This window comes from Tiliqua scincoides, chromosome 4, assembly GCF_035046505.1.
Source record: "Tiliqua scincoides isolate rTilSci1 chromosome 4, rTilSci1.hap2, whole genome shotgun sequence".
Taxonomy (NCBI): Eukaryota; Metazoa; Chordata; class Lepidosauria; order Squamata; family Scincidae; genus Tiliqua; species Tiliqua scincoides.
Genome location: NC_089824.1, coordinates 181,520,352 through 181,544,584, shown reverse-complemented (window position 1 = coordinate 181,544,584; position 24,233 = coordinate 181,520,352). Strand labels below are relative to the sequence as shown.

Below are 24,233 nucleotides of genomic sequence, written 5' to 3'. Positions count from 1 at the left end.
GATAGTATGGAAGTCATTTTGTTAACTAGAAAGTGCTGTTAACTGTTTCCAAGAATAGAAAAACCTATGCTAGTATCTAAATAATGTTCTTGTTCTTTATTGTAAGGTTGAGTTCAAACCCATTGGTCTTGTGTCTGGGATGACAACATCTCAAAGCCAAAGAATCAACAGTATGTACATAATTGTGTCTTCACGAAGTGAGATTCCAATAATTTGGCTCCAATACCACTACTTCTCTTCGATGTGCATGTTGTGCTTTCCTTATTCCACTCTCTCTGATCTCAAATAGATCTAGGTGGATTCACCAACTTGAGGGTCAACTTCACCCAACTGCCCCGCCTCCCACAGCAGGGATACCGCTCGCCCAATGCGTTCTATGCCTTGACTGAGATGCAGGTGCAGGGGAGCTGCTTCTGTAATGGACATGCAGACCGATGTGCCGCTGCCTCCTCTGGAGAACCCACTGCTATGGTAAGGGTGAAGATGTAAGTGTTTGCTCTGTCACTACCCAGCTCTGTCCTCCGGTTCTAGTAGGTCTAACATTCTGCTTGTCCAATCTGTTCTGACCAGCTTTTAATGAGATACTGAATGCCTTCTGTGTTTTTGAAAGCAGAGGGACTGTCTGCTGCTATTTCACAGAGTCTATGGGACAAAGGTGATAAGATTTTTCAATTTTCACTCCCCGAACTGCAAAAATAGTTGTTTAGCAGAAGACAGAAGCCAGCTAGTCTGCTTCGGTTTGCGTTTATGTCTATCTTACAGGTCACTGAGCGTCTTCAGCCCTTGAATGGTTCTGCCAGCCTCTCTTTTCCTGTTTTACCACTCAGGAGTGTAGCTGGGGGGGGATGTGGTAAGTACTACAAGTGCCACAACATGCCATCTAAGCAAACCGTCCCACTCACCTTCAGAGCCGTCCTAGGCAGTGATGGTAATGTGCAGGAGATGTTGTTTGGTTTGGCAAGTGCCTGCATGTTGCCATCGCTGCCTGGAATGGTTTCAACAGTGAGTGGAAGGGGTCACTTACATAGTGTGTTGTAGCACCTGCAGTACCGACTGTGCCCCTCTGGCTACACTATTGCTTCCAACTCTCCTCTCCATCTGGGTTTCTGAGACTGCTCAGAGAGGGGGAGAGGAAGGGGGATGGCAGAGAAGGACTGTAAGGAAAAGAGTGGTTGCAATCCTGGTTTGTCCTTCAGTTCAATGGCTTGCACAGATCCATGGAGAGAGGCAGTGCTTGAGGAAGATAATTTGCCTCTCTGGTCCTCCCGGATAGGAAGCAGTCCAAGAAGGGAGCCAGAGGAGTATGCCAGTGAGAGCTGGAAGGTCTCCCCTCCTTCTCATGCATTCCTGTTTCCATCATTTTACATTTTAGCAGGAGGATGGGGGAGTGGTCAGATAAAACTGGGAGGCTTCTTGGGGGAAGCAGGCTTAGCAGAGCAACCTACTCATCCTTCAGAGTACTTTGCATCTTATCATAAAAGAGCTCTGGATTCTGTCTTTACTGACCAGGTATGGATGCAATCAGACAGCAAGGCACAGAATTTGGTGAAATATTCTTTTGTGTGAGCCATCGTTTGTCTTGACTAAGAGGGATCTGAGAGTATCAGAAAGGTTACTATTTCTCTTCCAGATCTCAGATGTAAGACAACACCCCCCCCCCAATGCCCAATCAGTGTGTAAGCTGTGAACAAACCAGCAGGGAGATCTGTCTGTATTGGTTCATGCAGAAAAAAGATAGAATTTGAGAACCAATAGCCTACCCCAGACGAGATCTGGAACCCTGCAACAAAACTTCCTTTACATTCTAGGTTCATGGACACTGTGTGTGCCAACACAATACTGCTGGGCTAAACTGTGAACGTTGTGCACCTTTCTACAATGACCAGCCATGGAGACCTGCTGCAGATGACAACCCCAATGAATGTCATCGTACGTATGTTTGCATAACTGCCTAGGAATTTAGACTGAATCTGAAAACAGTTTATTTCCGATTTGTCCCCTAAGATTTTTGGTACAACAACAGAAACAAGATTAATGAAGTGAGCAACAAGCAATCATGTGAGTAATCAGCAGAAACTGTAGGTAGCATCATAGGGCATCATAGACAAGACACATTAAGAGAGCAAGCCTAGATTGCCCTTCAGCTGGCGCAAATCCCTTGCACCAGCTTCCAGGCATTGTGCTCGTGCCATAAAGCACATTTGTGCCACCTTTGGAGTTGGGGAGTCCGGCACAAGGACACACGCTTGACCCCCTTGTGCCAGAGCAAGCACCGGCAAAGGTAAACTTGCACTGGTAGTGGGCCGCCGGCGCGGGGGTTTGAAGAGGCAGGGGGAGAATGTTTTGTGGGCATTTCAGGGTGAGGGGAGGGTAGGCAGCATGTGGAGTGGGTGAACCGGGGCTGGGAGGGGGCTGGGACCAACCTCCGAAACTTAAGCTGGATCCTAACCCCTCTCCCAAGCAACCCGCCCTAACTCCGGATTGCTTGGATCTGCAAGCTGTCGCCAATCTGATAGCCCCATTACAGTGGATGGGGCAGTGTTCAGGTAAAGGGGAAAAATATCCCCTTGCCCCAAGTTGCGCCACAGCCACGTCCGATACAGTGCAGGCCAGCCAGCCTGCCTGTTCCAGCGCAGGTTGGGATTGGGCTCCCTAAACAATACAGGTAAGCCAAGAGAAGAATTGACCTTAATTTGTGATGAACTCCCATAGGTACATTGTTAAGGTTTCCCATACCTTGTTCTGTCTTTTGACTGTTGGAAGTGCTCTTTGGCCCCATCTGGTGGTCACTTGGAACTTGGCTACTTTGAAGGGCAAAGCTAAAGCTTTTAGAAAATATACATTTTTGTATTTTCCTGTCTCAGTTGTTACAGTTTCTTTTCATTTGTGGGATTTGGAAATTCATGAGACATGGGCTGTGTGGTTAGGAGATCAGAGAGAGGACGTATTAGCCTAAACAATGGGAAGACTGCTACAGAGTGGCTGAAGCAGATGGTGGCAATTTTTATTCCCAAAGAAGTCTATTTATTGACAAAACTCCTGTTATTTTCTTGAAAACCAGATGCAGTTGGTAATGTCAGTAGTACAGTGTTAATGAACTAGGTTTCTCAAGATAATTAGCAGTGAACCGCCACTGACAGAGTGTGTTCATGTGTGATTGCATACAGTGGGCCCATGTTATCTGCAGGGGTTTGGTTCAATGACCCCATGGATACCAAAGACTGTGGATAATGAAATCCGAAGGGGGCCAGGGTCACAGTGCCTCAAGGACTTACCTGGGGGCTGCACCTGACCCTCTGGAATTCATGCTGGCCTCCCAGTCTTTTCAGAAGGTCTCCTGGACATGACTGGAAGTTGTGGGTGTGAACTGGAAGTGGCTTCTGGTCATGTTTCGGAGGCCTTCTGAGGTCAGGGAAGCCTTGTAGATGGTCACGCTAGGAGGTCGGCCTGAAGGTCACTCTACAGGCCGTCCCTACCCGCAGAACACATGCTGGACGTCCTGGAGGCCCCCCTGATGCCAAACAAGCAGATAAGGAGGGCCCACTGTATTTGCAACTGATGCCTCTAGTTTTGAACTTGTGAATGATGGACCCCAACTGGTCATCCTTGCTTCTTTTTAAATGCACTCTGACACAATCGCTTTCATTGTTTTTGCCAGCAATATTATCGATCAGTGTTTCTCAACCAGTGGTATGGGTACCACCAGTAGTACTTAAGGTGGTGTCTGGTGGTACTCATGGGACCCCTGGACACCTGTTGCTCGGCAGCGAGACCAGGAACTTGGCACAACAAACAGTGGTAGGATGCTCTAAAGCAGGCTTTTCCATGCTTGACAAAGCCCTCCCGTCCACCCTAAGCCTCTTACTAGTGTTTGTTGCATTGCATATGGCCTCCCAATACAGAAGTAACTGGTAATGATGTCATCACCAGTTACTTCTGATGGTACTTTGAAAAGGTGGACCATGTGAAGTGGTATGGTGGCGGACAAATGTTGTGGAACACTGTTATGGATTCTTAGGCAGATACAGGAAGCTTATTTCTCAATTATCCCAACCTATGTGAAGCACCAATGCAGACCTCTGTTGTTGTTAATATATACTTGCTGTAGGATTGGTGAAGGAGACCAGAACACCATCTAGAAGAGATCTGAAAGGTAATATCTTTGCTCTCGTTGATCTTCATATACAAAACTGGGTTGCCTTTTCTTATAGGGTGCAACTGTAACAGCCATTCCAGCAAGTGTTATTTTGACCCAGCTGTGTACCAAGCCAATGGTGGGGTGAGTGGGGGCGTGTGTGAAGACTGTCAGCATCATACAACAGGAAGGAACTGTGAGCGTTGCAAGACCGGCTTTTTCCGTAACCAGCGGTTTGATCTTGGCCACCCAGAAGCCTGCCTCCGTAAGTGGGATGCTGAAGCATTCTCTTAACTCCCAAATAATAATAATAATATAATAATATAATAATAATATACAGTATTTATATACCGCCTTTCTTGGTCTTTATTCAAGACTTTATTCAAGGCGGTTTACACAGGCAGGCTTATTAAATCCACGCAGGGATTTTTACAAATTGAAAGAAGGTTCTCTCTTTCAAGAACCACCACATTCGAGATGTTACACTCCGATCTGGTTTAACATTCTGGCCTCCATCCTCCCACGCTCCGAGCAGATGGAACAGCTCAGCTGCAGCTTGCCAGCTGCTTCAAGGTCGCACGGTGCCGGTGGCCTCGAACTGGCGACCTTGTGGATGTTAATCTTCAGGCAAATGGAGGCTCTACCCTCTAGACCAGACCTCCTGCCTCCAAATGAGTTTCTCCAGAAGAGCTTTTATTTATTCAGATTTGTAGCCTACCCTTTTCCAAGAACCTGCAAAGCTCAGGGTGATTAATATCGCAGGCCTACAAAATTGAGGGTCAGAAACATTTTTCCCAAACTTTATGGTGGTTTGATATGAATTTGGGGTGCCAGTTCCAAAAATGGCATCTGTTTTGCTCTCATGTCTAATTTTGCAGATATAGTATACCCTCATTAGTGAATGCTTCAAGCAGCTTCCTCATGAGGAAGCCTACACCATGGCTTCCTCATGAGGAAGCTGCTTGAACCATTCACTAAAGAAGCTATGCCATGTCTCCAAAACTAGATGTGATAGGGCAAAACGGATGCCATTTTTGGAATCGGCACCCCAAATATACCCAGGAATTGGTATAATGTTTCAGGAAGCAAAATGTGTGTTGGCCTGTGTATTGTTACAAAAAAAATAATGCAAGGGAATTCCCTGCCACCAAAATGAATTTCTAAAATATCTAAAGGGAAGACTGAAAGGAAAATATCTTCTAGAACACCTTTTAACTGCTTAATCCCCTAGCAATGGGCTGCATTTGTGTGTGCAGCACAGATATGTGATTATTTTCTCTGCTTGCTGGTTTAGCTTTCTGCTTGTGATATAGTTGCTGTCTAGATAGTGTTTGACTGATTAGCTGGCTTGATATCACATGGGGATGGCCTCGCTTTGTGTCAAGGGACTTGTAAGCACATGCAGTGTGCATCCAGTGGCATCACTAGGGAGTGCAGGTTGTGCTGGGTGATGCACACAGCGGCGTGACACCACTACTGGCCAAAATTTTTAAAATCTTTATACTTTCGAATAATACCATAATGTTATGTATCATTTGGTGTTTAATGTCATGCAGAATGCAATGAAACAAACCATGTTGAAATTCTGTTCTATCAAAAAGTTTCTATCTATTCTATCAAAATACATATAGATATTCTATCTATTCTTTCAAAAGTTATAGCCAAAAAAACGTGGGGGAGGGCATTGGTGCATCACCACACCCACCACCCAGGGCATTGCCCTGCCCACTGCATGGGAGAAGGTCCAACATGGGGGTGATGTGCTGGACTCCCGTAGTGGGTGACATAAACCCTAGTGATGCCACTGACTGCACCTCTTAGATTAACAAAGTGTATTCTGTGGGCTCTGGCCCTGCCAGTGTGCCCACACTTTTTATTTTTATTTCAAGTGCTGGCAATCCTATGCATATGAAAAATGGATTTAAAAAATGAAAAAGTATGTATAAGACAATATGAAATCCCTATGAAAGGTCTCAGACCACTGCATGTATATTTGTGGCTCAGCCTTTTTGCCAAGTTCTGCAACTTGAATCGATGTTGCGCTGATGTCTTTCTGTTTTAGCTTGTGAATGTGACCCAGATGGCACCGTTCCTGGCTCCAACTGTGATCCCCTGAATGGCCGCTGTGTCTGCAAGGACAATGTGCAAGGAGACCGCTGCCATCTCTGCAAGCCTGGATTCACCCAGCTAGTCAACTCAAACCCTCAGGGTTGCAGAGGTTAGTGGACCTTCCAGGGAGACAGAAGAAACTTAACTTGTACCTGTAAACAAACATCAAACAGAATATTTACAGGCTGAGCTATCCAATCAGCTTGAAACAAGAATGACTTACCCAAGCCCAAAAGCTGCTATGGAACCTTTTAGATCTGGCTCCACTGCCCAGTTCTAGAAATACCAGACAAATTGTAAAAAATTCCTTGCTGAATCAGACCAAGCATCCTTTAAAGGCCTGTACTCCATTCCTAAGTGTGTCAAACCAGTGTCAAACCAGAGAAACTCCAAAGCAGGGCATGTTGGAAATAGCCAGCTCCTGTGATTTGCCTTCAGTGCTTTGTAATCCAAATCATTTCACCTCAGCTACAGAGCTCTCATAGGAGCAAGTCTCATATTGAGTCAGACTTTTGGTCCATATTTTCTGTGATGACTGACAGTGACCATTCAGGGTTTCAAAGCTGGGTTTTTCCTAGTCCCATCTTGACACCCCAGAATTCGAACCCGAGACCTTTCTATGTGTTAAGCACATGTTCTGTCAATAAGCACATAGTGCTTTCTATCTTCTAATCCTCTTATAAAGCCATCTGATAACCCAGTGGTGGTCATAATCACATCTCATGGCTATTAATTCCATGTGCTGAAAGTATTGTTAAAAATATTAGACTACCACTTTTTAACAATAAAAGTTCACAAAGCATTTTACCTAGCAAGATGAATGTAAAGGGGGTTTCCTGTCCCTTTAGGACTCAGTTTGAAAAATGGCACAAAAGAGATGCCAGCACTGGAAAAAAGGCACTGTACTGGGTTGAGTAGGGACAGAAATATTTGTGTTTGTTTTGAACACACTGCCCATCAGTTAATCGGATGACCCTACCTCCAGTCTTAGAATTTTGATGGACAATAATTTTTCTCTCTCCAGTCTCCATTCTGTTCATAATTTTATAAACTTATTACATGTCTGTCTTTAGTAATATCTTTTTTTAAGAATCTGAAATGCCCCGGTGTTAGACAATTTTCTTCACTGGGGAGATTTCTTCTTTGCAGGCGAGATGCTTCATTATCGCAGCTATTTTGATTGTCGTGCACTTTCTCCAGCTATGTGGCCAATTTACAGATCAAAAGACTATCAGTGGAATTTTGCTTGTGTGATGGCACGACTTTTAAATTGGCCCCTTTAGTGTGCAGCCAAAAGCAGAACAAGCAATATCATAGTGAACATGGATTAAGTTCTGGTCTGGATTGTGTTTTTTACTGCACTTTGAGCATAATTCCACCTATTTGCATAAAACCAACATTCTTCTCAATTCTAGCTGGTTGTGTGATGACCCTCTAAACTCAGTGTTATCTGTTTTTCTTTAGAGCAGGATGAAAAATTTCAGTTTCCCCCCTCTGCCCAGGTGGATGATAGTAAAAGAAGGAAATGTATTCTATTTTCACCCAGACGTATAGATCCTAACTCTCATACTCCTGGTCCGAATGCCAAGAATTTTGTGACATGGGTCATCAAGACCAATTGCAAAACCAATTGCACATCTCAAGATAGAGCCCCTGAATCCACCACAATCCACTGCACTAGGCATTCAGAAAGGCAGATGTTTTGTTTTGTCCTGGAATGTGTTCCAAGCAAGTTGCACTATACGTTGAGCTTCAGTTACTTTCCAGCAGGTGGCAGTAGGTGCTCAGTTAAATGTGACTTGGGAGAACAATGGGAGATGATAGCAGGAACTGGATGGAATTACCTTTCTTCCTAAGGTGCCTGACTGCCTGTGTTCAGCAGAGAGAAAATGGAGAAATCTATATTGAGCAAGCAATCTAAATGTCATGATGTAATATCTGGCTGGGTATCACCATTATCCCTATAGCAAGTCTCCCTGGGCTCAATTAGAGATTGAACTTGGCTAGTGATGTCGCCAAAGTTTGCAATTCTATAGCTCAAAATACAAAACTTGGCAACTCATATGTCTCACCACCAATCCCAGGTGAACATAAAGATCCCCTCGGAGATATTTTTCTTTCTAGTCTGTCATCTAAGAGACAGAATGCCTCCTTCTTGCCTGCCCACCCACTTCCTCTTCCCTTATCTGGCTAATGCAGCTGTGGTGGTAGCAGTAACATGCAGGTCTCTTCTTCCACCCAAGCACCAGGGACCTTGGAGAGGTAGTTTTCCCAGCACCTGAAAAACAGCTTGTCCCAGTTCTCACCAGATTGCTGGTTTTGTTACTTTTTTTCAGATTGCGCCTGCAACATCTTGGGCAGCCGCAACATGCCCTGCAATGACGAAACTGGGCGTTGTTTCTGCCACCCCAATGTGGTGGGGGACAAATGCGATACGTGTGCTGCGAATCATTGGAAGATTGCGAGTGGCAGGGGCTGCCAGCCCTGCAGCTGTGATCCACGGAATTCCTTCAGTCCACAATGTAACCAGGTACTGACCCTGAAAGTACCTTATAGCGTGCTATTTGGGAGGGGGAGAAGGAGCAGGAGCAGAGAGAGGAGAATTCGGAACCTTTGTCTATTCATAGTACCAGTTGATCATCCTTAATCTGAAATCCAAAATGCTCCAAAGGCCAAAACGTTTTGAGTGCCAGCATGACGCCACAAGTGGAAAATTCCACATCTGACCTCACATGGTGGGTTGCAGTCAAAATGCAGGTGTACAGCAAACAGTTTATTCAGCATCCTCAAGGGAAAAAGACCCCCCTGCCCCCTTCAGCTTCAATATATCTTTACCATGCATGCCCAGATTCCCCCACAAAGGGTAATAATGAACACAAACTTTGTTTGATGCACAAAATCATTAAAAACGTTGTATGAAATTACTTTCAGGCTATGTGTATAAGATGTATATGAAACATAAATGAATTTCAGGTTTAGACTTGGGTCCCATCCCCAAGATCTCTCATTATGTACATGCGAGTATTTCAAAATCCAAAACACTTCTAGTCCCAAGCATTTCAGATAAGGGATACCCAGTAGTCAGGGCCACAATTCAGTCCTATGGTGAGAAGCTGGACTGCTTTATAGATGCCACTGAAACTGGTTAAAGTGGTTAAAGCTTTAACCATTTAAGTGGTTAAAGCTTTGCCTGAATTGTATCGGTTGAGTCTCCAGGAGGTATGAATGGTCAGGGTGATTTTGGATGAACATATGAAGCTGCCTTATACTGAAGCAGGCCCTTGGGCCGTCTATAGGTCAGTGTTACCTGCACTGACTTGCAGCAGCTCTCCAGGTTACAGACAGTGGTCTTTCCTAGCCCTATCTGGAGATGATAGGGATTGAAAATGGGTCCTTCTGCATGCGTGTGCAGTTTTCTGTCCACCACTCAGCCACAGTGGCTCTCCATGTTTGAATGCTGCTCCACAGGGCACAATTGGCATGCAGAAAAATAGCACATCAGGTAAGCAAATCTGAACTTTAATCCTTAGGTGCTAGTTTAGATGCACAAAGGGGTTTTAAAATGGGGGATGTTCTACCTGCTGTTCCTCCCCCCAATGTATGTCCTAGTGTGTGGTATGGTCTAGAACACTATGTCTTGGAGGGTATCCTTGGTTAGAGACGCCTGGGGGGGACATGATTGAGACATACAAAATTATGCAGGGGATGGACAGAGTGGATAGGGAGATGCTCTTTACACTCTCACATAACACCAGAACCAGGGGACATCCACTAAAATTGAGTGTTGTGAGAGTTAGAACAGACAAGAGAAAATATTTCTTTACTCAGCGTGTGGTTGGTCTGTGGAACTCCTTGCCACAGGATGTGGTGACGGCCTCTGGCCTGGACGCCTTTAAAAGGGAATTGGACAAGTTTCTGGAGGAAAAATCCATTACAGGGTACAAGCCATGATGTGTATGCGCAACCTCCTGATTTTAGAAATGGGCTATGTCAGAATGCCAGATGCAAGGGAGGGCACCAGAATGAGGTCTCTTGTTATCTGGTGTGCTCCTTGGGGCATTTGGTGGGCCACTGTGAGTTACAGGAAGCTGGACTAAATGGGCCTATGGCCTGATCCAGTGGGGCTGTTCTTATGTTCTAGGGTTTTGCTTCGGAGTTTGATTGCTGGAAAAACTCTGTCTTGAAGCTGGGAAAACTTGTTTGTCCCACAGTACTCCTAGATAGACCTTGTCCAAAGAGCACTGAGCCCAGTAGCTAAGAGCACAATCCTACGCATGTCTACTCAGAAGCGTCCCATTTTGTTCTATGGGAACTTACTTCCAGGAAAGTGTGTATATTGCATTGCTGCCTAACAGCACAGTCCTATGCATATCTACTCAGAAGTCTCTTTGTGGTCAATAGGGCCTACTCCCAGGTAACTGTGTTTAGGATTGCAGCATAAGTTGCTTACAGATAAGTTCATCTGCTTATAAGCATCGCATCCCAGAGGGTTCTGGCAAGTCAGCTAATCTGTTTGGATTTTTTGGCATTTTGCTATTTCACAGCTAGAAGTTTTCCTTGCAAACAGCTGCTGGTCTAGTTAATTGTCCTCCAAATCAGTGAACCGACCTCTGTGGTTCTGCACTGAGGCCATCTTCACTGATTCCTCTCTACCTTTCTCTCCTCAGTTCACAGGGCAGTGCCCATGCAGAGAGGGCTATGGGGGTCTGACATGCTCCTCTGCTGAAGCACAGGTTTGTCCAGATCGGTCTTACGGAGACGTCAGAACAGGATGTAGAGGTATGGGATATAGCTGGCTGACACCTGGAGATCATTGGGTACCTCAAGGGCTATCTTGCTGCTTTCTTGCTGCTTTTTCCACTTTGCTGCAAAATCTTGCTGCTGATATTTTAATGGCCCTTTCTCCTTCCTATCTTACCATGTGTCTCTGCCTGCTGAAATGCTCTCCTTCACCCTTGATCTCCTGCTGATACTTTGGCCTATTTTATATTTTCCTGAGTGTCTCATGGAATGGCAATTTGACAAATGTTTGAAAAAGCCAAACTTTGGAATGGTGTGGTTTCTCTGGAATTGTGGGAAATGTCTCCTGCCGAGCAGTGAAATAAGGTCACTTTAAAAAGAAGAAGAAAAAAGGGACACTTTCCCTTCTGCTTCCCTTCCGTTCTGCTTCAACTAGATCCTATTTCTCAGTGGTTTGGTTTCACAGTCCTGAAAGGGTTGGATAAGTGGCGCAGTGCTTGAAGGAAGCAATATTCTATAAGTAATTATTTTAGCCTATTTCGGCTTCTTGCCCACCTCTTATCCTTCAGATAGTGGCAATTTCATTGACTGGCAAATTATGATGGAAAATATAATTGGTAACCTTTGTAAAATATAGCGCAGTGATGTCACAAGTCCTGTCAGTTTGACTGAGATGGCTCTGTGGTCACATGGCTGTTGGGAGTGTGCTGGGAAAATTTTGTCTATCATCACCAAACAAAGTTTGTAGCAAGTACGTATCTATCTTCTTGTCCTCCCTGTTCCACAGCTTGTGACTGCAACTTCCAGGGCACAGAGGTGATGGGCTGTGACAAGGCGACAGGTCGCTGCCTGTGCAGACCTGGCTTTACTGGATCCCGTTGTGACCAATGCAAGCGGGGCTACTGTGAAAACTCCCGCAACTGTGAGGCATGCCACCCCTGCTTCCAGGCCTATGATGAGGACTTTCACAGGTTTGATTTGCGCCAGGCCGCCTTGAAAAATGCCACACATCGGCTGCATCCGGGGACTACAAGCTCTGGCTTCAGTACCCGCCTCTTAGAAGCAGAAGGCGAAGTTAAGCGCATTCAAGAGATTCTGGAAAACCCTCTCACCACAGAGCAGGGTCTGGACCAGGTAGCTAACACCATTGCTACAATCAGGTAAGCAGTTTTCTTTCTACTTCTCTGTAACAATATCCTAGAAGCAGCATGTATTTAGTCTGTGGAACTCCTTGTCACAGGAAGTAGTGACAGCATCTTGCCAAGATGCCTTTAAGAGGGGATTGGACAAATTTCTGGAGGAAAAGTTCATCATGGGTTACAAGTCATGGTAGGTATGTGCAAGGTAGAGGTAGGCTGCCTCTGATTACCAGATGCAGGGGAGGGCACCAGGACACAGGTTGTGTCTGTTGTCCAAAGCAGGGGTGTCCAAAGTTTTTGGCAGGAGGGCCACATCATCTCTCTGACACTGTTTCGGAGGCTGGGGAAAAAAAAGAAGTAATTTAAATTTAAAATTTGAATGAATTTACATAAGTTTACATAAATAAATATATTAAAGATGAACTTATATGAATGAATGAAGGTCTTGCAATAGCTCAAGGCCTATAAAAGGCCTTGCAGGAAGCAAGGCTGGCCTTTCTTGCTGCTGCTGCTGCTACATCACAGACGTAAAACAGCAAACAGTGGAGGGAGCCCTCATCCCACAGCTCACACGAGAGGTCAAACAGTTGCATCGGGCCAGTGCGGGCTCCAGCAAGTCTCCAGAAGCCAGAAGCTCATTGGAGACTGGGGGCTCCCTGAGGGCCGCATTGGGAGTCCTCGAGGGCCACAAGTGACCCCAGGGATGGGGCTTGGGCACCCCTGGTCTAAAGTGTTCCCTGAAGCATTTGGTGGGCCACTGTGAGATACAGGAAACCGGACTAGATGAGCCTTTGGCCTGATCCAGAGGGGCTCTTCTTATGTTCTTATGTGTGAGTTGAAGAAACTCACACCAAACTACTACTAAAAGTGTCATTGTGCTTCTATCTCTCTTTTTTAAAAAAAATAAAATAAAAGATTGTGTGCAGGGGGATCTAATACGTTCTAGGACTGGCCCTATAGGAACTGTGAGGCCCAAATGAAAACAATTTTTGCAGGACCCCAAGTTTACAACCGTAGTCTGTGGAATCTTAAATAAAATTTATAATAGACTTTAGATCTCTATGGTAGAATGGAAAGCAATCAAAACGTGTAATTAAACAGTGCATGTGAGTTAATGGACCAGATGGATCGAAGCACATTGTAATGTAAAATTGCATACAAGACTAGATTGGCCTAGTGCAGGGCCCCCTTAGGCATGAGTCCCAATTGGGAGCAATTGGCCCAATTAGCTTAAACCCAGCCTTGATAGGTGGGGTTGGGGTTTAACTCCCTTTGACCTGTTTTTCTGACAAACTGGTCCTCTCTAAAACTGCCATTTGCCCTGAGATCCTCTTGGTGTCAACAGCAGCTGGAAGGGTGGGGATGGGATTTTAGTCAGTACTGTGATGTGAGGGGAGAAAGCGTTCAACCACGCCTCCCCCATACAGTGGTCCTGATCTGTATTTGTCCTCCATGGCTGCTGTGTATAAAAGGGAAGTTGGAAGCACAATGATGCTTTTAGTGTGTTGTTAGCGTGGTCCTCACTGGCTCTCCTTGGGTAAGTCGCTGTCTTCTGGTCCCTCAAATGGAAAATGGGAATATCAATGACAATGCCTCAGGTTCTCTAAAGAGCTAACGACATCAAGACTGTGAACATTTGCTCATTAAATGTACTGTGTAGCTGCTCTTTCAAAATTATAATTTTGAATTGATTATGTTACTTCTACATCAACTTCAGCCCTCATCTATTTAAAGACTCTTTGAGGCAGCATCTGCTGCTTTCTGTGTGTTTTTCCTGTATCTTAACTCCATGGGATTGTGTTACTGCTGCTGAAATCTCAACCACAGCCCTTTCACTCCAGAGAATTACTACTGGACCATAAGTACCACTGAAGTGGGAATATGGTGGGGGTATGAAGGCTGTGATCAGTGAGAAGGAGATCATTAAGAGCTTTGCAAAAGTACAGGTATGTGTTTTGTTGTAAATGTTCCAGGCAGACCATTGAAAGTTTGAAGTCTGAAATACCTCTTCTGGATGAAGTGTCCACCCTGACCATAGATATGGATGCTCTGGAGAGAAGTCTGCTTCTGATTACCACCGAGTACCAAAAAAAGAAAGCCCAATATGAAGCCAGCCGCATCACAGACCTCTCAGGTACAATAGCTATGTTCCAGTCCCCACCCAAGTATGCACAGAAGTCAGGACATCTCCTGTTGCAAATGGGGACTGATGCCTGAGCAAAAGGAGCTTTTTTATTTTGCTGATTTAAAGCCCTACCTCAAAGACAGGACCAAAGTAGACATGACATCAGAGGTGCACCAATCTGATGTCTTCTTCTCCTTGTTAGTACAGTTTTATGGAGGAAGGAATTAGTATTGGGGTCTTTAACCCTTCCACACTGACTCCCCACTTCAGATTGCCCCCTCTGTGCCTCCTCTGTGCTAGAGTTGCTGTTAGCCATGAAGGGAGGAACCCAAAGGCCCCAAATGTCTTTTCTAACTTAAATCAGGACTTCTCAATTGTCCACTTTTCTGTTTTACACCCTGCCTCCCTGTGAGGTCAGAGCAGTAATAAATCTTGCAGACTGCAATCCTGTGAGTGCCTTAGGGAATCTGCATTTGGGAATTGTGCACAGTCCTACCGAACTACATTTCCCAATGCCCCTTGTGAAAGCTCTGACCACTTTCAGAGATGGCACTGTTGTATTTTGCTACTTAGAATTGGCAGCTGACTTTAGGTAAGAGAGAGGGAAACAGAGTGCTGGAGGGGTTACTAAGTTGGCCCCACCACTCATGGTATGCATGCTTGTACTACCATTGTCACTAGGTTTTTATAGTGCTTCCAAAACATATTTGACCAGAGTAACAACAACAAAATAGTGTGTGTGTGTGTACACCAAGGGCAGCAGTATCCAAATAACTGAACATATTAAGTGAAACAAGCAAACAAAAATTCATGGTTTGCTTTTTTCCCATAACTGTAATGGGAGGCAGGGACCTACACTGGCCTGCCTGCATGTTTGAATTTTGAAACTGCAATCTTTCCTTTTTCTGTCCTGGATGAACATCACAGCATCAGCCACAGACATGCAAATAGCACAAGAGAGGTCACAGGTACTTTTAATGTCAGCTATGAACACACATGATGCTAGTTAGGTTAGTAAACCTGGTTGGTTTGTTGCTTCAGTTGCATGTTAATATATGGCACAGGAGAAAAACAAATATGGATCCCCTGAGTCATGGTCTGCCTGCCAGGAGCTCTTAATAGCTGAGTCATCTTTCCTCTGAAAGCTAAGCTCCTCAGATTGCTTCTGGAGTCCTTCAAATGGAACAAGCAAAGTCCCTTGAGCTCCACTGGCCCCTGAGGCCATTAGACTTGCTGGCTTGTCTCACAGCTTAGACTCCCTTCGGTTCACTTATGAAAAGCTTTTTCATCTTGATTTGGTGAAAGCTTAATTAAAAGGAACAGATTCTTTTGTCACAGGAGCTGTGGGTAATGAAGACTTTGTGCTGGTCAAAATTAGGAACAGTCAAGTGGCTGTCAGACTGTGAGCATATCCACACACAACAGTTGTTTTGTTTTTTTTAAATTTTTATTGGCTTTTGTTTGACCTTAGTGTGGAGTTGTAATGCAAACATTACCCAGAATGTTCATTTACATGAAAGATGCCTCTGCTTTCCTCTTCCCCTCCTGTCCTACATGAATAACAATCAGATGCTAACAATCTGATACAAATGTAACTCAAACTTAATAATACAATCCAATAATGGTAGTGCCTTATCAAAACTGAGTTCTTGATATAATCCTGCACAGCCTCTTCTTGCTGTCTTGCCCTGCAGCTGCTAAGGTTGGCCCTGCTCAGGCTGTTACCTCATAGGGTTGTTGTGAAGACACAAAAGTTAGGGGCAAAGGGGGTGTGTGGCCATGGGGACAGGGAGTGGATAGATCGGAACCTGGGGGTGGGGGCAGGCTCTGCAGTGGGTCCTTTGTCTCATTTATTATTGGGGTCATGGCACATAAAAGGTTGAAGACCACTGCTGTAGTCTTTATGAACAAATTCTGCTCTGAGACTTACCACACGTATTGGGGTATTTAATACTTGTGGAACTTGTTTCTGTTTTTGCTTAGCTGTCTAATTGTAAATGTGCAGACTCCCTCTCATGTTGGAAGTCTACCTAGTCTGACTGAAATTCTTTTTGCTTCCCTTGATGTTTCAAATTGTGCAGGAACCTCCAATTTTGCTTTAGAATTTCACTTTAAGTGACATTTGGTGGCAATTTTAGATCTAACGTAATATTCACTCTGGGAGCCTAAGGAGGATATAGGACACAGATATTTCTTTGCTTACAGTGATGCCCCTTTCTGAACCTGTGTGTTCAGTTTCTTAGCTTAGATGGAGAAGGCCTATAGAAACTTGAAAAGAAGTCTAGTTGTTAAAATTTGAGATTTTAAATTTAAGTGAACTATCTCCAAAACATCATGAAAATATATATTTAACCCAACCACATATTTGCAAATAAAGTACGTATTTTTTGATTTGGAGAAAATCTGTCAAGTTCAAAAGAAGTCAGTCCTGTTGCACTCATCCTTCTTATTTGCAGAGAAGTCTGTCTATCCCTGTCTGATTTCTAGTATGTTAGTATTAGGGCACAGTCCTAACCTTTTATGTCAGTGCTTTCTAGCACTGGCATAGCAGTACCAATGGGACACGTGCTGCATCCTGCAGTTACAAAGAATGTACCAAAACATGGAGAAATGCACAGCTCAATTCACCAGTTTTCTGCTGACCCAAGCCCCTGGGACATTGATGTGACTTGCAAGTAGGATTGCCAAACCTTCCTCTGGCACAGAGATGCGGCAATGGGGAAAACTTCCCCCAATGAATTTCTGCCTGTTGTGCAGCTGTTAAGGTATAGGAATCCTGCTGAAGAAAACAAAGATGACAATCCTTTTTTCATGACGGAAAGACTGTGAATGGCACAGCACCACAGATCTTTGACAGGCATGCTGAAATGGGGAGTTCCACCATGCTGGAACAGGGAGGTTGGCCAGCCTGCTCTTTATCTAGAGTGGGGTTGGGGCTGCCTGCAGCTCAGTCTGGGACAAAGGGAAGTCATCCCCCTTACCCTGGGTAATGCCGCAGTAGCCCCAATGAGGCTACTTGGAGGTGGTGCAGATCCAAGCAGCCCAGAGCTGATCTGGATTGCCTGGGACTGGGGTTAGGATCTGGCACAAGTGCTGGATTCTTGCCTCACCCCCCTCATCCTCAGCCTGCCCATGGAGCCACCTGCCATCCTCCCACCCTGGAACGCCTCCTTCTCGCCCTTCCCCTGCCATCCTGAAGCCCCGTGCTGGCCTAACTTGGCCAGCACAGCCTTCCTGGTTTGCTGGTCCTGCAGGCCTCACACCAGCCTCCCTTCTTGAATGATGAGCCTCCTTTCTTGAATGATGGCACAAAAGTGCTTTATGGCACTTTTGGGACACCTCTGGGATGGCACAAGCGACTAGCGCCAGGACATTATGAGGGTCAGTATTGTGCCCTGGATTGCTTAGTTAAGCCACTGGTCAGTATGGATCCATACAGCTGTTTTGCTCTTGCTTGTGTGGTGCATGCAGCGTGATGGTCCAACATTCCAGCCAACTTGACTTGTTGAAGGGGTTCAGTGTTGCCTCTCTTCCCAAAACCCAGTGGAGGGAGGCGTTGTTTGTTACAGACCTCAGCTTACCACACTCTGATAAGTTCAATTTGGATGGTCACTTGGAGCCAAAGGTAGCAGGTCCTTATTGTACAATGTACAGCTTAGTTGCAGCCCACACTCAACATGGATGCAAGGCTGGCTTTAAGCCAATTGGACCAATTGCTCCCAATTGGGCCCCACACCTATGGGTCCCACGCGCTAGGGTAATCTACTCTAGTCATGTATGCAGTTTTGTATTAAAATGTACTTAGATCCATTTGGTTCACTAACTCGGACACACTTTTTAAGTGCGCATTTTGATTGGTTTCCATTCTACAACATATATAATTTATATAATAAATGTTATTTATAACTCTAAGATTCTGTAGACCTTGGCTGTGAATTTGGGGCTTTGCAAAAAATGCTTCTCATTGGGCCCCACAGTTCCTAAGGCCAATCCTGCATGGATGTCACTTTCCCCCTCTCTTTGTGCACTTCTTTTCTTAAAAAAAAAAAATCCATTAAGCTGAAAGAGAAGTGGGGGCATTCAGAAGTTTCACTGAAAGGTGTTTGACAAGTGCTTTTCAAGAGGTGTGATTCACTGCTCTGGCAGATCCTTCCTCCTCTTATTTCCAAGGTAAAACTCAGTGGGCTTGGGAAGTTATGCTGCATTTATGAGTCACAAAGCCATTCGTGCTGCAATTTCTTTGCTCCCAACAGGAGCATTCAAGACTGTCAGCTCTGCGTATCAGACCTCTTCCAATGCCAGCATGCGCATCGCTGGATCTTCTCAACTGCTGACTCAGTCTTCGGGAAACAGGAGAAGTGTGGAGGCACTCCAAGGTGATGTTACAGATCATGGCTCAGCCTTGGAGGAGCTTCAGAATGAAATGGCCTTCTCTCCAAACTTGACTCCAGCCATTAACAAGGTGAAGCTACTCTGCTGAACCCTGCTAAAGTCTTTGCAGCACTGTCTAATTGATTAGCCTGGTAACATCATAATTTGGTACTCAAGGAAACATATTTCCCATGCTTGCTGCAGCAACTCAGATGGTTACAGCCTAACAAAATGCAGAAGGTTTTGGCCAAGGTGCTTGTTTTCATTCTTTGTTTCTGCTGTTCTATGATTGCCATGGAGACTCTGATCTGCATTTCCTGTTGCCATGAAAATCTTCAGCCGCTTGTCTTGCTGCTTTTTCATAACAATGCTCTCAAAAGAAAGTAATGCACTCAAGGGTGGGGGAGTGGCCGGGTTATTAGCCATTCCAATTGTCTCATCTCCTGTGGATCCCAGCAATGTTCAAAGTTGGACTGAAATCCCCCAGGGTCTCCAGAGAGGTCTCCTACCTCTCTGGGGGCGTAGCTTGTTTACCGCTCTGAAAAGAGCAGTATCTTTTTCCATTCAGAAGTATTTACTCAGCATTTCTATAAAACCCAAATCATTTGTATATAAGGTGTTCTGATGTAACATTAATATTCATATCATTCACCCAACATTTGGGAGCATCTGCTGTAAGAAGCTGGTTTACTGCTTCGAGTAATTGTGCAGTGTTTATACAGATCAGAATTCTTTGGGTTCTGTAGTTCAGTATTTCTTTATTTTTTATTAAAATGGGTTTATTTTGCATTTCCCCTCCCCATTGAAAAGTGCCTTGTAACAAAATTTAACAACACAAAAATAAAAATAAATACAGTAACTTGTTAAAACGATCAAATAAAACTTGATTTCACCATATGAGTGAAAAGTAGGATAAAAAATCCATTAAATTAATAATAAAATTACAACAGAGAGCAATGAAAACATAGATCAGACAAAGTAGCAAGCAGAAGAAAATAAAGCAAGCCCAGAAAAAAAAAAAAAAAACTAATCCCCCCAAGTAAAAGAAAATAAATGAGTTTTCAGTTGTTATCAGAAAGTGGATAGAGAGGGAGCCAACCTGATCTCTATGAATAGGGAATTCCACATATAGAATTCCATCACAAAAAAGTGCTCTCCAGGATCACCTCCAATCAGCTGTTTTGTAGGTGTGATGGAACCTGCTGGAGAGCACCCCTTCAACTGACCTCAGGAGCAGGCCATTTCATTCTTCAGTACCTTGGTGTAAAGATGTTTAGGGCTTTAAAGGTCACTAACAAAATCTTGAATTAGAAATCAACCAGAAACCAGTGGAGCTGGTACAATAGTGAAGTAATGTAGTCAAACAGCCTGGGTCAGAATTCATTCTGCACTAGCTGAAGTTTCTGGATAGTCTTAAGCGGCAGCCCCCCCCCCCCCCAAAATGTAGAGCACGTTACGGTGATCCTATCTTGATGTAACCAGTGTGTGGACAACCATGGCTAAGTATGACTGGTCCAGGAAATGACCCAGTTGGTACACTAGCCAATACTGGGCAAAAATAGTCTTGGCCACACCTGTTACTGGAGCATGCAGGATCAAAACTGGATCCAAGAGCACTCTCAAACTGCCAACATAGTGTATACCACTTAGCAGTCTAGCAAGCACTCAAGATAAAAGTTGACATTTCCCTGTTTTAAAGAGGTATCTCCATGGATGGAGATCTTGTCTTGAGGCTCAGGAAGCCGACATTTTATTTCCAACTTTCTCATGGACTGTCACTGTCATCGAAGGATAGTTGCTTGATTCTCAGAGAAGCTTTGAAAATGCTGTCCCTCCTCAGTTGCTATTTACATTGTGGGGATAACACTAGTTATCAGTTTTGAGGGTGGTGTTTTTATAATTCCTGAGGCTGACAAATTCTTCAGTGAGAGGAGAAATGGATAAATATTGTACCTCACAAGAATGATACACCCACATAAGAACAGCCCCACTGGATCAGGCTATAGGCCCATCTAGTCCAGCTTCCTGTATCTCACAGCGGCCCACCAAATGCCCCAGGGAGCACACCAGATAACAAGAGACCTGCATCCTGGTGCCCTCCCTTACATTGGCATTCCGACATAGCCCATTTCTAAAATCAGGAGGTTGCACATACACATCATGGCTTGTAACTCGTAATGAATTTTTCCTCCAGAAACTTGTCCAATCCCCTTTTAAAGGCATCTAGGCCAGATGCCGTCACCACATCCTGTGGCAATGAGTTCCACAGACCAACCACATGCTGAGTAAAGAAATATTTTCTTTTGTCTGTCCTAACCCTCCCAACACTCAATTTTAGTGGATGTCCGCTGGTTCTGGTGTTATGTGAGAGTGTAAAGAGCATCTCTCTATCCACTTTATCCTTCCAATGCATAATTTTGTATGTCTCACATGAAAGTGTGCAATGACTTTTGGCCTTGTTAGCAGGACTGGCTGGTGGTTTTCTAGGCCTTTAGTTGTAAACCATTGTGACTCCCCTTTGTTACACCCATTGCATCTCTGCTAGAGGGAGAAGAATGCAAAATAATCACTGACCCACTCCATCCAATTGCCCTTCACATCACAATATGACCTTTGATGCATTTCTGATCAGTGGTGGGCCTTTATTGGGCTATTGGTTCTGGCTGAATGCTTCTGAATTCCAGTGGTTGGACTAGTGCTTATATATTTTGCTTGTGGGATTTCCAGATGTGTCTTGTTGGCCAGGGCCAGCCCAAGACCTCCTGATGCTTGAGGTGGAGTTCCAAATGCTCCCCCCTTACCCAGAAGATGCATCTGCAGCTGCTCTTCCCACTCTTGTATTGGTATTGGCAGCCTTCAGTCTTGAAAGACTATGGTATCGTGCTCTGAAAGGTGGTTCTGGCACAGCGTCTAGTGTGGCTGAAAAGGCCAATCCGGGAGTGACAATCCCTTCCACACCGGGAGCAAGTGCAGTCTGTCCCTGGTCTGTCTCCCTGGCTATGGGCCTTCCTTCTTTGCCTCTTTGCCTCAGACTGCTGGCAAAGTGTCTCTTCAAACTGGGAAAGGCCATGCTGCACAGCCTGCCTCCAAGCGGACCGCTCAGAGGCCAGGGTTTCCCACTTGTTGAGGTCCATCCCTAAGGCCTTCAGATCCCTCTAGCAGATGTCCTTGTATCGCAGCTGTGGTCTACCTGTAGGGCGCTTTCCTTGCATGAGTTCTCCATAGAGGAGAGCCTTTGGGATCCGGCCATCATCCATTCTCACGACATGACCGAGCCAACGCAGGCGTCTCTGTTTCAGCAGTGCATACATGCTTTTTCTTCCCACTCAGTGGATTGAAAAAGAAAGAGGGAGAAGTGTGGAGGAGTTGCTTTAGTCCAATATGCTCTACTCTTCCACAATTTCTCTTCTGCTCCACCCTGTCTTCCTTTTCCAGTTCAGGGAGTGGGTGGAGGAGGAAGAACAGTAGAGGCACGTGGGTGGTTGGAAGTAGTGCCTCTCTGCCAATCTACTGCCTAAGGCAACAGTTTCAGTCGGCCTTCTGGATCGGCCCAACCTCCTTTTGTTGGCCACTGTGGAAAACAGAAGGATGCTGAACTAGATAGACTTTTAGTCCTTATGATCTGGTAGGGCTCTTGTTATGTTCTTAAGGCAGCTGCCCGGCTATGCCAACCAATACCCTAATGTCAGCCTTGCTCATTATGATTTAATACGTAGTTGCTAATAAGTGTCTAAGAATCAGTTCCTGGTTTTTGAGTCTTGTACTGTTGATCATCTCACTTAACTGATTGTATAGTCTGTTTGTTTAGATTTGCAGTGGCATCCGATCAGAGATTTGCACACCCGGGGAATGTACTGGTGAACTGTGTCCTCATACCAGTGAATGCAGCCCTGAGGAGGGCTGCAGAGGGATCTTCTCACTTTCTGACAACTCCATCAAAACTGCCCAGAAAACCTCTCAAGAGATTCACAACTTAGGCATCCGACTGCAAGAGACAACACAGAAGGTGGGTGTGCAGAATAGGGGGGGGGGGGCAGGCCAGGATGAGAGTTGGGGATTCTACCTTGTTTCCAAGAGAGATAAAAAAAATTGGAGTCCTTCAATATCAGTCAAGGAAAATGCATGTTTTGTACTGCCTGAATGTAATTGTCAAGACTCCTAACTTGGAAACGGCTTTTTTCATTATAATCCTCCGACTCATGTTGATTTTGATTTTGATACATTGATTTGAATGAGCCAACAGGTGAATGTTTGTGCATCCTTGTGAAAGGAAGTCTCGATCATTCAATTAGTGGAAGTGAAACTTTCCAGAAATTTCTGCCATGTAGACCAAAATTTGTAACATGGAGCAAGTGAATGTATGTAATATTGGGGGTTGTGATACTGTCACAGGGAGCGGATACAAAATTCACATCATGCTCTTTGTCAAGATGCTTGAATGAAGCTCACTAAGAATCAGGGAAGTGAGGAATCTTGTGGAAAGGCATCTTTCAAGAAGCTGCCTTGGGTCCCTTTGGAGAGAAAGGCAGGGTAGAAATACAGTAAATAAATAATAATAATAATAATAATACACAGTATTTATATACCGCCTTTCTTGGTCTTTATTCAAGAATAAAGTATTCTTTATTCTTGAATAAAGAATAAAATAAGTAAATAAATAAATCTTTAGAACCACTATTTGAAGGTTGAAGCTTTTGGAGTGTATTGTGCTTTGCATGAACTGCCTCTTCTTTGCATATTGACAGATCAAAGCTGCCGAAATAACTGCCAACCAGATTCAAACCAACGCCCGAAGACTGGGAGACCAAATGAGCACAACTAGGACCCAAATAGAGGGGGATATACAACGCACCCAGCAGTTCATCCGCCAGGTTCGCAACTTCCTGTCAGGTAAGGCCAAAAAAATCCTATAAGTGAAACATCAGTGCTGGTAGTTCCCAGGCTTCTGGATACAAAGCCCCTGGGAGGAACGTAATGGCTGGCAGAATCAGTTCATACAGTAAAAGCTTCAAAATCTGCAGTGAGAGACGCTGCTGGAAAATACAGAGATCAGATTCAGACTCATTTCTTATTCTGTTCTATCTACATTGACCAGAAGAGACACAGTTCATTTCATCACACAGCGTGTAGTTTAGGTGCAGTTGGATTTTAGTAACTAAGAATTGATACGTACTGTTGTTGGCTGTGAATTTCATGACATTTTTTATCTGATCTTCAACTTCAGATTTACAGGGCCAGATTTATAAGAACATAAGAAGAGCCCTGCTGGATGAGGCCAAAGCTGTGGTTCTCAGACTGTCAGCTAGGGTTCTTTGGAGAGCCATGGAACCAGCCAGGGGAGTCTGTGAATTCACACTAAAAACCCACCACCCTATACAATGCATAGGATTGTAGCCCTAATGGAGAGCCGCGGCCAATGGCTCAGGAGGTCAAGGGAGCCACCAGTCGAAAAAGTTTGGGAACCACTGGGCTAAAACTACCTAGTCCAGCTTCCTGTATCTCACAGTGGCCCACCAGATACCTGAGGGAGCACACAAGACTACAAGATACCTGTATTCTGTTTATTCAGACTAGATGAAATCTAACCCCCCTTTTATAGATTATTGTCATGTTT

At 44.7% G+C, this 24,233-nt stretch overlaps 1 protein-coding gene across 1 annotated transcript in view; it reads left to right on the top strand.

Annotated features, from left to right (window-relative positions):
- Window positions 1-24,233, top strand: part of LAMB3 (laminin subunit beta 3) — an 81,831-nt gene that overhangs the window by 44,955 nt on the left and 12,643 nt on the right. Inside the window, exons 6-17 of the mRNA XM_066624667.1 lie at window positions 107-170; window positions 290-471; window positions 1,809-1,929; window positions 4,212-4,400; window positions 6,198-6,353; window positions 8,581-8,774; window positions 10,912-11,023; window positions 11,772-12,144; window positions 14,097-14,257; window positions 18,502-18,710; window positions 22,428-22,625; window positions 23,365-23,509. Coding sequence (XP_066480764.1) covers window positions 107-170; window positions 290-471; window positions 1,809-1,929; window positions 4,212-4,400; window positions 6,198-6,353; window positions 8,581-8,774; window positions 10,912-11,023; window positions 11,772-12,144; window positions 14,097-14,257; window positions 18,502-18,710; window positions 22,428-22,625; window positions 23,365-23,509 — 2,104 coding nt within the window. The remainder of the gene's footprint in view (window positions 1-106; window positions 171-289; window positions 472-1,808; window positions 1,930-4,211; window positions 4,401-6,197; window positions 6,354-8,580; window positions 8,775-10,911; window positions 11,024-11,771; window positions 12,145-14,096; window positions 14,258-18,501; window positions 18,711-22,427; window positions 22,626-23,364; window positions 23,510-24,233) is intronic.